Raw genomic sequence first — 17237 nt, forward strand, 5'->3', positions numbered from 1 at the left:
TGGTATTGTCTACATATGACAGGGATGCTGCACGCACCAATTCTCAACAATATGAGAGCATAAACAAGACCTGGATAATGATAGCACCAGCTGACATGCCGACGTGAATTCAGGAAATCTCAGAGACCCCACCCCATAGATGAAGAACTACAGGCAATCTATGGCTGCTGAGAGAGAGGGAGAGGGAGGGAGAGGGAGGGAGAGAGAGAGAGAGAGAGAGAGAGAGAGAGAGAGAGAGAGAATGAATATTGGTCTTCTCTGGGATTGAGCCCCCATAGACTATCCAATCACAAGGGGTCAATCCTAAATACATGTACACGTGTACAACACTAAATGGATTCAGATATATTTATGTTTATATAATAACATTAAAAAATTTGAGAGGGAATGAGACTGATGGGGGGTTGGAGGGGAAGGAGAGAGAAATGATGCAAATATAGTATTCATGTATGAAATTTATCATCATCATTATAATAATAATAATAATAATAATAATAATGAAGAACTGCCATAGGACCCAGGCCAGGCTCTGAGTGTGGTGTGGTGGGGGCCAAGAGGATAGAGAGAATACTAACGCATCCTGACAACCTTAGTTTCCCGTCCATGGGATGAGGCGGGTGGGCTATTCATTGCTTCTCAGATTGCTCAGAGATGGGAATGGCTAGTCTCCCCAGTTGTACCTGCTGCCTGCCATGTGTAATAATGTAACTACTTTTAACTTGCTGTTAAACTGTATCATGGCCAACGTGCTTATATATCATAGGATTGTAATCTCATTTATTGTCATGATGACCTCTCTTGTTTTCTTTGAAAGTCATTATTTTGATTTCTCAGTCCTCATAGTGTTTTGGTTCTAAGTCCTCTCTGGGAAGTTCTTCATCGTGAGGTAGAACTGGCAAACGAAGAGAGGAAGTGAAGGAAAAGGGACAAGCAGAGGAGAGCTCCCAGATACCACTTCTGGGTGACTGGGTGTGTATGCTCGAGGCTGGGAGGCTTTGAGACTTGGCAGGACCTCTCTATCTCTACCTGTTGTTGGGGAGCCGGGCACTAGGCTAGTTCTGCCCAGTGAGTTCTGAGTGTGAGTTTCACTTCCGGGAAGGAACGTTTCTTTTCCTGGGCAGTGTCACTGCACCAGGTTGGCGTGTTAAATGACCACCACAAGCCGCTCATTCTTAGGCTGACTGAGATGAAGTCCAAGCGTCAAGGACTTGGAGTATTCTTGTGGTTGTACCACTGTCACCACTGTCTAATTTCCAGTGTTTTTGTGACTTCAGAAACAAGCCCCAGGTCTAGTACCATGAGTATACTCCATTCAGAGCCCCTGAGCTTTTGGGCATGTTTGACAGCAGCACAATCCAGCCTGCCCTGATTGACAGGGACATTGACTCTACACCAAGGTGGGGGGGGGGAATGCATGCTGCATCCCAAACTTTTATCCAGCGACCTTAGCTCAGGCAAATCAGGGCGAAATTGGTGTGAGGAGGAGATATGCATGGTGACTTGATATTTTTCTCTACATGCGTAGACACATATGGTGATCTGAAATGAACTTGCGTTGCCTCTGGCCTGAGATACTCAGGAGTTCTTTCCGCCCTGGCCCATCTGACTGGTTCTGGGAGGTAGGAAGGGCCTCCTCAGGGTGCACGAGGCTGAGGCTGAGTGCCTGTGAGGTCCATCTGTGCCCCGGGGAAGGTCACCTGCTCCTACACTACCTGGGTCCTGAGTGACAGAGTGTTTTCTCCTTGGTGCTCTGCTAGGTCTAATGTCACTGTCACCTCCTCTGTATCAGTGTAAAGGCCTTTGAGAGGCAGGAGAAGTGAGAACATATACACCATCCCATGGATCTCTGAGCAAAACCAATAGGAAGGTGAATCTTGTTTTTATGACACCTTCTGCCTCATAACTTCCCTCCCCCAGGGTGTGGGTGGCCTTCCCTCCCAGGGGCTGTCTGCATCCAACAGAATCTGTTCCCTCTGCCCTCTGGGACCACCTGCCAGTGGGTTTCAGGGCGATGGTTTGGTTGTCTGATAGATTTCCTCTCAGCATGTACGCTGAAGAGGGTAAGCCTGCCTGGGGTGTTTGCTCATCCCACACTCCTGAATGCTCTCCTCTGTCCAGCACAGAGCATGAAGAGGGGGTGTAAGGCTCTTGATCAAGGCCTGTCCCCATCTCTAAGCTCTTCCAGGGCTGACTGTGTGTACAGATGTCTCTGGTAGGTCCTGTTGGTTAAGAAAGGTCATAAGACCTAGGCTGTGTGATGGAAGTGGATAGAGCAGAGAAAATGCCAGGTCACCCATTAGCCTGTTTCCCCATCTGTGGGATGAGGTGGGAGGGCCATCGGCTGTTTCTCAGATTGCCCAGTGATGGAATGACCATGGGGACAGGTTCAGTGTTTGGATTCCCAATTTGTTCCCGACAGCCAGGAGTCTGGTCTGTCCAGCCTCCCAGATCTGTTCCAGGAGTTTGTGTGTGCAGGCTGTGATCAAGCATACGGATGCAAAGAGGAGGTCCTTCTTGGTGCGAAATTCCTTAACATTCTCTGTTTTGTGTTGGAAAAGCATTTGCCATGGCTGGCGGCAGCTAGGAGAATCACTGGGCTGGGAGACAGGGACATTGTTAAGCTCTAATTGGTTGCTGAATAATTTAACCACCCAGTTAGCAGGACCAGGGAGAGGCTGTGGAGTAGGCAAGCTCCTGGAGCTGGCTAAGGTCGCTTGGCCTACGCCATTTGCCTGCAGCCCTGGCACCTTCTGTGTGCTTCTCTTGGAGACTCTCTAAAACCAAGGAGGGATGGGGGAGGGTGTGGTGCCCCAGATGAACATTCCAATTGTGCCAGCCCTTTTTCCAGTTGGAAAACTGTTTACCTCTTCAGCAAAGCTATCAAGGACACCCTAAGGCTCCTGTAATGGGAGAGTTTTCCAACATCACGGATATCTAAGTTGCCTGGTTCCTGCTAACACAGGGGCTGGGCCCTACCACTATGGTGTCCCTTTCAAGGGGGATGAGACAGGGCCCAGAAAGAAGACATCCGATAGGTTCCCAAGAGTTGCTTACTGTTGCTTGTCCCCTTAAAGGCCCTTACTATCTTCTCAGCCTCTGGACTCAGTACTTAGTCACCACTGCCAGGGCACATACAGTCTGTTGAAAGACATATCCCTACCTAGTCCAGCCAACCCTGATTAAGAGAATATATGGTTCAGATGTCTGGGGTGCGGCAGAGGGAGGTTAAATGGCACGAAAGTCAGGCATAAGGAGTGAGCGTGTGATGTGGGAGGTTTCTCGGAGGCAGGCAGGCTTTGGAAATGGGGCAGTGTATGAACATGCAAGGCTGTCCAATGCATACAGACCAGCGCTGCATAGCCTTCCTAGAGCTGTGCAGTATAGTGCTGCTAGTGGAATGGGGGAGGGGCTCCCATACCTGGGCCAGGATAAGAACCCAGGTTTATAAACACAGAGCAGGGCAGGCCTTACATTTTGAAAAGCAGATTTGCCCTGGTAGTTCATGACTGATCTGTGTAGTGTGGGTTCAAGGTTGTATGTAAGAAGAGATTTCCTACCCCACTCACTCTAGCCTTCCTCCCAGACTCTGTCCTTTCAACCCCAGAGCTCTGAGAGGTTTAAATCAGAGATGCCCAGGAAGGAAAATAACAACTTGACTGCACCATCCTGTGTTACCATGGAGGGGATTTCCATGGTAATCTTCTCTAGAGGCTAATGGACAGTGAGCAGGAGATAGGCAAATGTTAATGGACTTGGAGGCAAAGTGGGGAAAGCTGGGTGTAGCAGAGAAAGACAGCACACTCAGGGCCAGAGAGGCATAGGGAAGGCAGAGCTGGTTTATATAGGGAGAACCCTTCTCTGAGGCTTCAGTGTTGTGGTGGTGAGGCCAGGGACCCACCTGCTTAGAGGCACTGAAAGACATCATCAGGCATGGGGCCTGGATGCTTAGGGGTGCAGGGGAGCTTCGGGAAGACTGGAAGGCTCATGACATCATAGCCAGTGTAGTTGGCTCCTCTTTATGCAGACCTTGAGAGGCACACTGTTCCTCCTCCTAACTGGAGGTGTGTGGGGGGGGTGGTGGGTGGAATTGCTACTAGACTTACCAGAAAGAACAGGAGATTACACGTCTTTCAGATCTGGTTTTAAGTCCATTAGATCCGAGAATGATGAGGAAAGAAAAACTCAATTCTGCTTGCATTTGGGGCTAAGGGTCTGAAAAGAAGGTCAGGCAGGTCATTTGGCATGATGAATCAAATGTTATCTCCTTATGGCGGATTGAATGAGAACGGCTCACTCATATGATTGAATGATTGGTCCCTAGTTAGTGGAACTGTTTGAGAAGGATTGGGAGGCATGTCGTTATTGGAGTAAGTGTGGCCTTGTTGGTGGAAGTGTGTCACTGGGGGTGGAAACTTTAAGGTTTCCAAAGCCCACACTCGGCTCACTCACACTCCCTCTGCTTGCTGCCTGTAGATCAGGATGTAAAGCTCTCAGCTGCTGCACCAATGCCGTGCCTGCTGGCTTCCTGACATGATGATTGCCTAACTCTCTAAAACCGTGAGAGAGCCCCTGGTTAAATGCTTTCTTCTATAAGAGTTGCATTGGCAATAGAACAGTCACTCAAATCACAAGTTTTCTCATAGCCGTGATGGGGTTTGGGGGCATGTGTGTGAGAACCATGTTGAGAAATAGTGCACAGGTCGCTTCCAGCAGGAAACTCTCGGGAGCAAGTTCATCACTTCTGTTTAAGTTGAGATTGGAATGCTAGCTTGAATCACATGTTGTCTTCGTGGGAAAGGTATGGATGACTTGGCCACTCTCCCAGACAGTGCTTTTGTAGATTCAGTTTCCCAGCTGGGATAAGATCAGCACTCTTGGAGAGGTCTGTGGTAGCTTTGAAGGTGGAGAGAGAAGCCCAAAAGCCAACAGACACAGGTGCCTCCTGTCAAGGCTCACTCCTCCTCCCAAGCCTCCAGCAGGAATAGAGGAGGGGATGTTGTTCAGCTATGTACAAAAGCTTCTCTCAGACTGAAACATTCTATCTTAAGGAAGCTCCTTATGCAGGAAAATAATTCAAAAAAGCTTCAGAAAGTCCCTGAAACTGACCAGACCCAGTAGACCCCTCCCTGGCAGAGTACACAATAAAAGCCGAGAGTGTCTCTCGGAGGAAAGGAAGCTGAACTCCAAGAAAAGTTTCTGACCAGACCAGCTGCCTGGCAGAAGCAGAGAGCAGCAGGGTGTTTAGACCAACTGAGGCACCCGGAAAGGACACTCTTCAGCCTGCTGAGCTGCCCGCTGGCTGTGCAGTGAGCTCTAGGTTACCAGCTCTGAGACCTGCATACACGCTTGGGTTCTGGTGATGCAGTTGCCTTACAGTCATTCTGCTGTAATGTGACCCCTCACCCATATTCCTGTATGCAACCCCAATAAAACTCTTTGGATCACCAAACTGGCTGTAGTAGTATTTGTACTTTTGTCTGTTGTGGTTTTCCTGTCTGGGATGAATAGATATGTATGCTGTGTCCCTCTGAAAAAAAGAAAATTTGCCACAACAACAGCTGTTAACACCTTGCAGCTGAGAGGTGAATCCCTGTCGTTTACATCACTCCGTTTTTGGAAAATTTGTTCCAATAATAATACCCCAAACCACCCCCAAACAAATACCAACAGAAGCTTCACAAACCCCAGCAAAGCTGATATCTATCCTACTCAAAGCGATGAAAAAAACAGTCTAGTCAGGGTAATGTTGTTACACAGGGACTTAAGAGATTCCTGGTTTTCAGCATCGAGCCGTACGGTGCAGGTGTGAGTGCTGTGGCTCCCAGATCATTGCATTAGGCCAGTGGAAGTACCTACTGTTTCCTGTGCTTGTTGGGGGGCCGACACAATGGAAGAGCCTCAGTGTCTCTGTGTCAATCTTTTCAGTCTCTTCTCTTTAGTGACTCCGGGGTGCCAGGACTGTGTGTTCTCACCATAGCCTGACACTTTGAGAGGCTTTGTCATCTTGAACCCTATGTACCAGACCTCAGTCCCCAGCTGAAAAGCCCCCTGGGCTGCAGATCTTTCCCGTGGAGAAACTTAACTCTGCTTTGCCTTCCTTATCCTGCCTTTGGCCTGGGCATCATCACCAGGCTGTCTTAGAGTTTCTGATCTGGGACCTGGGTGATCTACCCCCTCTCGTGAGAGCACCATGGCTTCAGGTAGAAGTTTGCTTTGTTCGTCCGTCACCTGTCTGTCTTCTCAGCAAGGTCTCACTGGTGCCATTAATGAGCAAACGCAGCCATCAGTGTTTGTGTCGGTTGCTGATGCTGGACAGGGGTTGGGAGGCGTGGAAGAGACGAAGCCATCAAGGAAGACGGAGCCCTGAGCGTTGTCTTCTAGCTGTCAAGAGAATTCATTGTTTTCCACCACGTCCCTCGTCAGTGCCCATCATATGCTGGGAAATGGAAAGGGGGGGGGTGATTCTTTTCTTTTTGAGTCCTCCCTCACCGGGCTTGCACAGCAGAGATGAACCACTAAATCACCCGTAGACACTTCTCAAGCCTGCCTGCCACCTGGGCTGCACTCAGAAGCTCCTCAGTTCTCCACGCTGGTCTCTGCTGGTCATCTCTCACTCAGGGAGCACCTCTGTACCTGTACCCCTGTCCCACCCTCACGGCTTCTTCCTCTGTGCGTTGGAGTAGAGGCTGCAGTGGGCATAGCCAGGTGACGTGTCTATGTTGTGACCCCTAGAAGGACATACCTGAGGGGGCTGATCCTGCCCACGCCATCTCAAGGTGGCATGCAGTGGTTTCATCCAGAGGGTCAGCTTTCTTGGGAGCAAAGCAGCCAGGCAGCCACGTCTGTGCCTGCTGGGAAACTGTGCACTTCAGGAAGAGTAGCAACCAAAAGCACAGACTTTGGAATGAGCAGACGGTTCCCATCCACGCTTCCCATTGACGGATGATGTGACCTTTGCTTGATTATTCTTTGGAGCATCTGTAAAAATAGGATCTGGACCAGGACCATTGGTGACCCAGGGATGGGTGTGTCTGGGACTGAATTATGATCTGGGCCTGCCTTCCAGTCTGTCCCCTGTGGCGAGATCAGCCATGGACTAAATATTCTTCTCCTCCCGTGGGAAGACAGGCAGTGAAGCAGAGCTAGGTACAGTTCGGTGGCAGGGCTGTTTTGATGACGGCTTGAACTTATCCCCCGAGACTCCTGGCTCCTGGTATTAGTCTCCGGCAAAGTTTGTACGCTTTTATAGTCCTGGCTCGTTTTGGTGCTACTGTGCTACTCTCAGGCCAGGAAGGCAGGGCTGTGGGCTGGCAGAGGCTGTCAACCCTCATGCCAGCCCTCTTGGTGGGTGGAGGCTTGATTCAGTGGGGGCTGGGCCTTTCTAGGTGTCCTATTCCTTCTCTGTCCCTATGATTGATCTCTCACTTCCCATCCTCTGTCTTGCTCTGCCTTCTTGATGTTGACCTCCTCTTCTCAGTCTCAAAGTGATTTCTCTGCCTTGTCCCCAGAACCTTCCTTTTATGTAGTAGGGATGCTTGGCTTTTTCACAGACACCACTAGCATCACAGGAAGCAGCCTTCACACAGGCTAACCGGAATTCGCATTCCTGCTCCACCCCTCAGACTCCTTGCTGGCTGTATCCCCAGGCAGGAAGTTTGGGTGTCCAGGGGTGGAATGAGGGTTGTTGGGTCACAGTGATTGGCTGGGAAGAGAAGCAGAAGAGGTCACTGGTTATGCGGCTTGCAAAGCCACGTTAGTGGAAGTTGGCTTCTCTCTGAATGAAAGGAGTAGAGACAGAGAGATGGCTGCTTCAGCGCCTGCAGGGAGAAGAGGGTGCATGTCCAAGCCCTACTCCATTTAGTGGTGCTAGGTCTAGATAGATGCTGTCTCTGCCTTGGGGCCTCGCAAGACTTCTTGGGGATACAGAAATGAGATCCCCATGAGAAGCAAGGCTTCTCTCTCCTGTGGGAAGTCATAGGCAAGGGTAGAGTGAAGGTGGGGGTTGGTTTGCAGGAGTTGGGATGAAAGTCTGTGGCCTCACTGTCTTGTCCGGCCCCTTAGTGATGTCAGCCCCTCTGGTGGTCTGTAAATGTGTTCTGGGAAAGCCAGCTGGCAATAGTAAGGATATGGCTGTTCAGGCAGAGGGTCAAGAAAGAGGCACCTCGCTCACCGGGAGCAGAGTGCTGGCAATGGCTCTCATGCAAGCACACAGCCACAAGGGTCAAAGCAGGGAAGGCTCTCCAGCACTGTAAACAGCTGCGGTGCCCTCGCTCCCACGCACACCCTCCCCACCCCTGCTCAAGACCTGGTTGTGCAGCCTGGAGTTGCATATCAAGAACGAGGTGGGCAGTTGTGCCCGGCAGGGGGCCTGATGGCTGGGACCCTGACTTCAGAAGACAGGAAGGAGAGGAAGGACAGCCAGTCTTGGAGACAGTGCCTGACCTAGCGAGATGAGACTGGAAGATGCCGAGGGTCTTAGTTCTCTGAGAGCTTTGTAGAACAGGATCTGGAAGGGTGTCCAAGGAGGAATTTCACATCACACACCCTTCCCTACAAAAGGAAGAGAAGCCTGTAAGTGTTGAAAAACCTGCTTCACGCAGTGCGGCTAAAATAAAACACACTTTCTTACTCGAGGGGATGATGTTTGGTTTGTCTCATAAAAGAAAAACCCCTTTTCTGTCTGTCCCTTCAGCATCAGAGGGAGAAGCGAGAGCTGAGAGAGATCGTGCAGCTCTTTGCCAGTGGTGCAGATGGTGCTGCCCTGCAGCAGCAGAGAGAGGAGGTGACTTGTCCCGAGGTCCACAGCTAGGTGGATGCAGAGCCAGGGTCCTGAGCTTGGCTAGCTGTAGCGTAAAATGGGTTTGGGAATGATAGCAGCCTGACTTCAAGCAGTTGTGCTTTGACTAGTCAGACCAGGGCTGGGACCCTCTACAGTCCTGCCAGGGCAGCACCGAGACCTAGATGGGACCCTAGGGAGCTGGAGACATCTGCCCAGTGACAGGTTGAGGAGACTGTGCACCAGTGAGGTATCTGTCAGGGCTGAGTGCTTCTGGGGAGCCAGGGAAGCTACGCAGGAGCCATCTGGGGCAGGGGGTTCAGAGTAGTGCAAACAGCCCAACATGTAACAGAGACAAGAACACCCCCCTCCAGAATGTTCTGTGATTGCTGTTCTAGAGGAGCCCACCTTCAGCTTGCCTGGAGCTACTCTGAAAGGCAGCAGGTAGCTCCAGAGCAGACGACAAAGAGGAAAACGACAGGTGCTCCAGGACTCTCAGTGGAGCCCGCTCCCAGACTCTGGGTTTTGCTTTCTGTTTCTTGCAAGAAAGGGTTGCAAATCCAGCTTGCCCAGCAGGTCTGCCACAGCTTCTCACCCAGTGTCTCTCCCCACACTTCCTATTTTTACTCTTAATAACCGCGCTCGGGGTTACCAAGGTCTCCCTGTTGCTATAGTGAGAGGTGATGGTGCCAGCCTTCCAAAGCGCTGGACTCTTGGCTCTAAGGGAAAACACAATCTGAGTTGCTGTATTTTGGGGTTTGACTGAGAAGATTTAATGCTCCGTTTTCTAGCCTTTGCAACAATGGCAGTTTGTGCTTTAAAAAAAGATACATAAAACCTCGATAACAAAGAATAACGGGCAGTTCTGGGGAGTGGGCATCTGAGAATATATAGAAAATAAAATTTAAATTATGAGGACGATAAAACTTCAGGAAAATACAGAAAATGAAAAATGCGTGAAAACAGATATTGCTAACACAGCCTCCACGGCCCTCCCACCGATACCCCCACCATCGGTTTTCATTCACAGGCCGGGGCTGGAGACACAGAGCCGTGAGGACAGCTCTGTCAGCTAGCAGGTGGGAAATGTGTTCTGGGTGGGGCTCCATCCCGTAGAGTTGTGTGTATAGATCAGGTAATGTAACATGACTACGCAGGGCCCTTCTCGTTTTCCTCCCCAGCCACTCTCGAAGCCACGTGGTCGTCACCGCTGAATTTGCTCCTCCTCTGATGCAGGTGACTTGCCTGCTTGGTCCGGTTCCCCACCAGCCTCCCTATGTCCCTACACAAACACGTTCCTTGTTAACCAAAGAATGGTCTCTGAGCAGTGGAGTGGCGTGGCTGTCCCATGGCTCTCCCACCTCACCTGAGGTCTACAGGTCAGCCTCTGTATTTGTAGTAGGACTCCGAGTCTGAGGAGTGTTGGTCTACATCCATCCGGTCAAGTTCCAGGGTGGGAGACACAGACCAGGTGTGCAAGCGTCAGAGCAGGCAAAGGGAGTGAAGAGCAAAGGGGCCAGGTCAGTGGGATGGCCTACCAATGTGGGAGTAGAAGGACATTTTGTGACTCAGATCCATAGACTATGCAAGATTGACAACTGGGAGCCAAGATGGCTGCTCAGGACAGGAGTGTGGGCTTGAGAAACACGACAACCCCTTGCTTTCTCTTCCATCTTACAGATAAAGCTAAAGCACAGAGAGATCACCGTGCTTACTTAGGGTCACACAGCTCATTGCTGGTAGGGCTGGGATGCAAACCTAGTTCCAGAGTCTGTACTTTTAACCAGCCTGAGATATGGCCCAGAGCTCCAGGAACAGCAGGGTGAGAAGGCCAGTTTGCACTAATGCTAAAGCCAGTCACTCGAGCTTTCTAGTTACTGATAGCCCGTCAGGATTCGAATTCAGAATGCCTTTAGGTACCAAACTGATAGTCTTTTCTCTTTGGTCTGTGCTCTCAGAGCAACCTCTCCTCTGGGGTCCCACCCACCCCAGCCTCGCTCCATGCAGTCAAAAGGAGACCCCCCCCCCATTTCCTTTATCTTTCATGGTGGGAAGGTACAAGAGGCAGATAGCTGTTTTATACACCAGGAAGTGATGAAGCGAAAGCTTAGCATCAAATCCGACTGCCACCCCCTCTTCAGCCCCCCCCCTCCCCTTACAGCAAGCAACCAGGCCCAGAGAACTCAGGTCCCTGCTGAGGTCAGGCCCGGGATTCACTGCTCCCTGGATGATAATGGCTTCTTTGTCTTTGGTGGCCTGAGTTACCTGGCCAGCCTGCACTATGATGCTGGCTTGCTAAATTAGTATCCAAGATGCGGCTCACACTCAGGCATAGAATGAAGTGTCTGCTTGCTGGTAAAGGTCCGAGCCATGCAGAAGTGTGTCCTGAGACTCCTGAGACAGGCAGCCTTCCTCTGGGACTTTCCCTACCCCGCTTCGTAAGGGCAGCCACTTAACAGAGTCCTCTCCAATGGCGCCTTCACTTTCCTGCCAGCCATCGGGCTGTGCAGGATCCCTGCCACAGCAAGGCTATTTTTAACAAGCATCCCAGGCTTCGGGGGGTTGAGGAGAGGGGTAGAAAAAAAGATTCCATTTGTGTATTTTTAATCCATGCACATTTGAGAAGCCAGTGGCGTTCTCATCCCCACTGCAAGGATTGTGGGCAATTGATCAGGCATGGAGTGCTGGGTAATCCTTTTTCTTCCTTTTAACAAGGCTGTGGGGCTTCCAGGGGCTGGGGCCGTGCTTCCCACCGCCTGGTTGTCTCCTGATCTCACTGACCCAGCTCTCTCTCAAACCGCCTGGAGAATCCTGGCAGGGTCTCCTGGGCCAAGGAGGTCTGGGAACCTGACTCTTGGTGCCAAACTCATATTTAGAAATGTCTCCTGCCAGACTTTGGCGTCTGTCCCACATGGGCCCTGGGCGCGGAGGGGGGGGGGGCGATATTCATATGTGCTGTCTACAAACACATTCTAAGTGGGCAATTCCCTCTATGACTATAAACATGGCCCTGTGTGGAGGGGCTGTGGGAACCTGTGCCCCTTGGGCACAAAGGGCTATGTGCAGGTGGACAGGGAATCACAGGGAACAGGAGAAAAAACTGTCCCAAGGCTTGGGCCGAGCAAATGACGGTGAGAAAGGAGTTCCACCTCCTGGTCTGCCATCTACCCACTTTCTGCACTCCTCCCTGGGTGCCTAGGGCATCCCCCTGCCTCAGAAGGGATTTTCTGACTTTCAGTGGGCCAGACTGTGCCCCTGTTTTGCCACTCCTTTTTGCTCCCACTGCCCTAATCTGTGGGGGTAAGACCGAGGCCACACGCACCAGGCCTGCTCCTTCCCTCTGTGAAGGGCTGGGCCCTCAGTCTCTCTGATGGCATCGGTGAAAAGCAGCCAGAAGGGCTGTCATCCCCAAAGCACGGCCTGAGCTTCCTGAAGAACCTTCTGCTTTTTATGTCAGAGCATGGTGATGGATGATGTCGACTCGAAGATCGGACTTTCCCCAGTAGCCCCTTAGCTGACGGACACCGTCTCAGTCCTGTGAGCACCCTCTTCAGACGGTTCCTCTGGGAGAAGGCACCCGATGTCCTTCTCTGCTGTTGAATGAACACCTACGGGGACACGCTCTGCACCTGCCCGGTGGTGGCTGTGAGACCTGAGAGGCACAGCAGTGGAAACGGGCTTTCTTCTCTCGAGGTGTATCACACCACCCGCCCCTCTGCAGCTCTGCCTTAGCGCCTTGCTCTTCAGATTCTTGTGGGAGAAGAGGCTGCTTTCCTATAGCCCCATTTTCTGAAAGAATCTAAATGTATCAAGGGGATTTCTGCCTTTTGCCCCTCCCCTCTCATCGCAGGCAAGAACTCTGAAAAGGGTCAGAGTGACTGAGGAGACATGGAAAATGTCCCACGACTGGATAAATGACATGAAGCACAGAGGGAGCTCAGCCTCTGCTCCAGGCAAACCCCAAATTCAGATGAAGGAAAATGTACGACGGTAGCTCTGGGGGTGGGGGTGGGGTGGGGTGGGGGCGGTGGTTGGGATCAGCTCCTCCTTTTACAGGAACCATCTCAGGGTCAGAGGAAGTGGGGAGATGGCCTCAAAGCCAGCGATAGGCCTCCAAGGCCAGAGGATGGTGAGATCTGGAGCCGAGCACAAGGCTGCCCTAGGTATCGCTCGCCCTTGGGAAAATTGCCTTTTCATATGGTTGGGGGTGGACATTGCAATTTTTCTTTGAGGGTTAATTGTTTGGCTGACAGCACAGATAATTAGGAATGAGAATCCTGGAGAGAGGGTGACAGCACCATCTGCTGTGAATATGTTTCAGCCCCACCCCACAGGAGGGCCAGGACGTGCTGTTTCTGTGTGCGTGCACACACGTGCACACACACACACGCGCGCGCGCGCGCGCGCACACACACACACACACACACACACACACACACACGCGCATCAGCAAAGATGTGGCTGCTCCACCGTTTGCTGTCAGTCCAGCCAGCACCAGATGATCCAGGTGATGGTGTCATCAGTGGGCCAGGATAGTGACCTGCTTTCTGAGGGCAGCTTCTTCCCTTCCCCCACTGCACCTGTACACACAGTGCACACTCACTAGTGCACAGCGCTAGTACTAGGCACTGGTTTTCGTTCCTTCCTGTGGTCTATTGTGTTGTGCCTGGACCTCTGCTGGCTGCAGGCAGGCATGAGGGGCTACATGAGCTACTTGGAGCCATCGTTGCCTGGGGTCATCTTCCTGTCTCAACCAGCATCTACTACCTGCCCTGACTGGCTTGCATCTGTGATGCTTGCTCCAGAATCAGGCTAGCCCTGACTGCTGTGGTCAGGGAAGGATGACCTCGGTGAAAAAGCCCTGTGTGCCAGTGGCAGAGCTGCTTCAGAATCAAGCTGAGAAGCTGTTGTCCAGAGTGGGGGCCCATTCTTCACATGGGCAGAGTCCTGTGGGATTATCCTTCTCCTTTTCAGTTCTTAGGAATAGATCACATACGCGGGATAGCATATGGAGCATAGACATGCCCTTCAAAGGGAAGAAGAGTATCCATCCTGCCGTCCAAAACGACTCTCTGCCCACCATGCTGCTTGCCGCCTCTTATAGAAGGCCCTCGGTGCAGAACCGAGAGGTAGCTGGGAGGCTGGTGGTTATGCAGCACTTGATCGTGGCCAGTTCTCCTTGGGCTCGAGATGCTTCAGCTGCCACACCACCTCTCCAGCCCGTTTTCCTGCTTCTCAACCTCACCCTTATCTCTTCTTGATCTCCTTAGACTTACCTTTTGAGAAGAGACCAAAGGCATGACTGTCTTACCTGCTCCCTAACAGGACGAGTGGCCTCTTGCTTCGTTCTCACTCAGCCCTCATCCTCTGGGGATGACTTGACATTTAGATGAAATTAGCCTAGCACAGGAATACTTCCTGGGAAAACATGGTAAATTGAAATTGGAAATACCAGCCTTGACTTTCTCCAACTTACTCTGTGACGTTCAACAGTCATCTCAACCTCTCTGTGCTTCTATTTCCTCATCTTTGAAATATCGCTTCGTGGACCTACTACGAAAACAGGGTGGAAAGGCAATTTCTAGGGCGCAATCTAAGTCATTGTCATCATCTTGCTTCAATAGTCCATACAGGCCGGAGGGAAGAACGTGTGTGCTCTGGTTCCTTCACTACCTGCACCCAGGGCATGGCGCATCCTCTTTCTGAAGTGCTGGTCACCTGGGCTTTCATTCTCCATCCATAGCATCTTCTCAGCAGCTGGTCCAGTGAGGCTGAGAGGACCCTGGGTGGGTCTCAGCCATGTGAGCAGCTGTCCAGACCTGTTGAGAGGGACAGAGCTGCAGTCCCAGTGGTCCCAGTGTTCAGAGCATGCGGTGCAGTTGCCGCGGAAGACTCATGACTCTTCCTTGCAGAGTATGGCCCACAATCTTGTCTCTGGAATGCCAGGATTCAGGGGGACCAGTGTCAGTGTCTTTGTCCCTTGTGCTGGGGGGGCGGGGGAGCTATATCTCTTTTCCTGTCTCTTCCTTTGAGATGAAGGGCTGGAAAGACATTCATCATGGGCTATGGGTAGGGTGGTCTTCCTGGAGCCCCCAGTCTCCAGCACCCCAAAGCCTTGCCCCAGGATTTGGTGAGTAAAGTAATGTCCTGTTCTTTGCCCTTCCCATTGGTGGAGTGAGAGCACCTATTTCCTTCCTCTCCCAGAACACTGGGACAGCTCAGGGCTCCTGTTGGGTCTAAATTGAAGCCTGCGTGACCACTAACAGGTGGACACCTGGTTGAAAAGGGAGTCTTTCAAGTAGATAGAAGTATGCAGAGGTAAGAAATCAGGAATAATGAATGTGTGCATGCATGTGTGTGTATGTGTGTGTGTGTGCGTGTGCATGCGTGCTTGCGTGCTTGCATGCACATCATATGTTGAACCTGTGGTCAGAGCACACTCAGTGGGAACCCTACATGGCATAGCTACCAGGCACTGTGGGATTGAATAATAAAGACCAATAAGAGGCTGGGCAGAAGACTCCAGAACAGTTCACACCTGGACTTGTATGTCTGGGTCTGGTTGTGATGGAGACCTCTGTTCTCTTTGCAGATCCCCTCTGAAGCAGCCGGGAGCTCGAGTCACCCCATCCCGGAGGATTAGGCCAGCCGGAAGTGGAAGAGAGAATGGCTGAGCAGTGAGCCACGGCTCCTGGGACCTGGAGCTCCGACTGGGAGGCTGTACCACTGGAGTGACTCAAGAGGGATTGATGCTGTGGCCCCCAGCGACATGCACGTGGTGTAATGACAGGTAATGAACCTGAAGCTGGGCTATCCATTATCCGTGATATGGCAGGTAGGGAAATACATCAGCCTGTATTCGGCGTACAGTGTCAGCCTCGAGAAGATAACTGTGCGAACTAAGCCCATGAAGCCTGATAAGATGATAGATGGACACCTTAGAGTTATTTGTTTTCACCCATGTGCTTGTTGAAGCCAGGTACCAGAAGATTTAGCATCAGCAGAGTTCACTTCCTATGTGGGAAGGAAGGCCTAGCACCGTGGTTATGCATGGAGCATATCTTATTGGAGGGATTCAGAGTACAAATCAAAAAGTCACTATTGTCATGAGCTCCTGCAAGAAACGGGGAGGTTATGTCAGCGAGGAAATTGAGGTAACAAAGGGCAAAGGAGCTCTTATGTACCCGTGAGGGGGTAGATCTGGGGCTCTGCACCTTGGGACCACCTTGGCTCAGACACCTAGAATTTTGCTCATGAGAAATAGAGAAGTGGACTGTGCCTATCTGTCCCTTCATGGGTGCCTAAGCAAGCAGGGGAGGACTGAAAGTGCCTGGGGGTGGGGGTCAGGTGTAGGATGTAGAGGGACACACAGGGTCTAGCAGATTCTTTGGGTCTAGCAGTTAATTCCAGGATTTAGCTAAAGCAGGAAACATCAGGTAGATCTCTAGGACCTAGAAGGCTCGACCTCTTGAAACTTAGAAGGGCAAGGGGCCAACAGGGCTGGAAATGCCACTACAGAACTGTTATGACTGGTTGTTTGGTCTGTACCATGTGTACCATGAGGGTGTCGCTCTGGCAGCCTCCCCGTGGGGAAACAAAGATGGCCGAGACAGAAGCAGAAATAGCTTGCAGTCTTGGGAAATGACCTGGGGCAATGGGAGAAAGGCCAGCAGCTAACAACAGGAGGCCCTAGAGGGTGTGGCAGATTCCATCTAGTTCAGACTAGGGTTGAGGTCTCAGTCAGAGCCAAGGGCTGGGGAGGGGCAGAACATTAGGACTCCTGGGTGGCCTTGCTTTAAATCAAAGGATACCCTGAGGAATTTAGCAAGCTAAGCCCCTCTCTAGGAAATGGATAGGTTACAGGCCACGGGTGGGGGTGCCACTGGACTCCCACCTACTGGAGGGAGTGGAAAGAAAAGGAACTTGAGTACTTGGAACAGTGGGGACTGGCTGAGCCTTGTGGGAGTGGGGGGGGGGGAGGCAGCTCTCTGGTTCTGAGCATCACTGTCAGCGTTCAGACTGGACAGGGGACTGGGGAGGGCTGACTCTGAGAAGGATGTTTCGTGGGAGAAAAGTGGGGGCCGAGTGGAGGCAACAAAAATCCTGCCCTGCAGGGATGGGCTAGGGTTCTCTTAGTGCGCTTTTCCAGGGATCCTAGCTGTGTCAAACTGATTAAGCAATGTTTACCAAGCACTTGCCTTATTAGTTACTTTTCAGTCACAGAGACCAAGCAACTGACAGAAACAGCCTGAGATAGGGAGGATTTATTTTGGCTCATGGCTTGAGGATATAGTTTATCACGGCGGGATAGAATTGTGTCATCACAATCTGTGTGAATGCTTATTATCTGTGAACGAGGAAGCACAGAGCTTGGACTGGAACCAGAGCTAGGGTATTTACCCCAAACCATACCACTGTGGCCCTACATCAGCTGGCCTCCTACCTCAAAGGTTCTATAGCC

General features: G+C 51.4%; 2 protein-coding genes across 2 annotated transcripts in view; both read left to right on the plus strand.

Moving 5' to 3' along the window:
* The window catches only part of LOC126507346 (translation initiation factor IF-2-like), a 68178-nt gene extending 52728 nt beyond the window's left edge, over positions 1-15450 (plus strand). Inside the window, exon 4 of the mRNA XM_050151686.1 lies at positions 15369-15450. Within this exon, the coding sequence (XP_050007643.1) occupies positions 15369-15450 (82 nt within the window). The remainder of the gene's footprint in view (positions 1-15368) is intronic.
* Positions 15445-17237, plus strand: part of Zbtb7c (zinc finger and BTB domain containing 7C) — a 228692-nt gene continuing 226899 nt past the window's right edge. The window contains exon 1 of the mRNA XM_050151698.1: positions 15445-15566. The gene's annotated coding sequence lies outside the window, so the exon portion shown is untranslated. The remainder of the gene's footprint in view (positions 15567-17237) is intronic.

Source organism: Alexandromys fortis, unplaced genomic scaffold, assembly GCF_014885135.2.
Source record: "Alexandromys fortis isolate MF-2015 unplaced genomic scaffold, M_Fortis_MF-2015_v1.1 scaffold_71, whole genome shotgun sequence".
NCBI classification, from domain to species: Eukaryota; Metazoa; Chordata; class Mammalia; order Rodentia; family Cricetidae; genus Alexandromys; species Alexandromys fortis.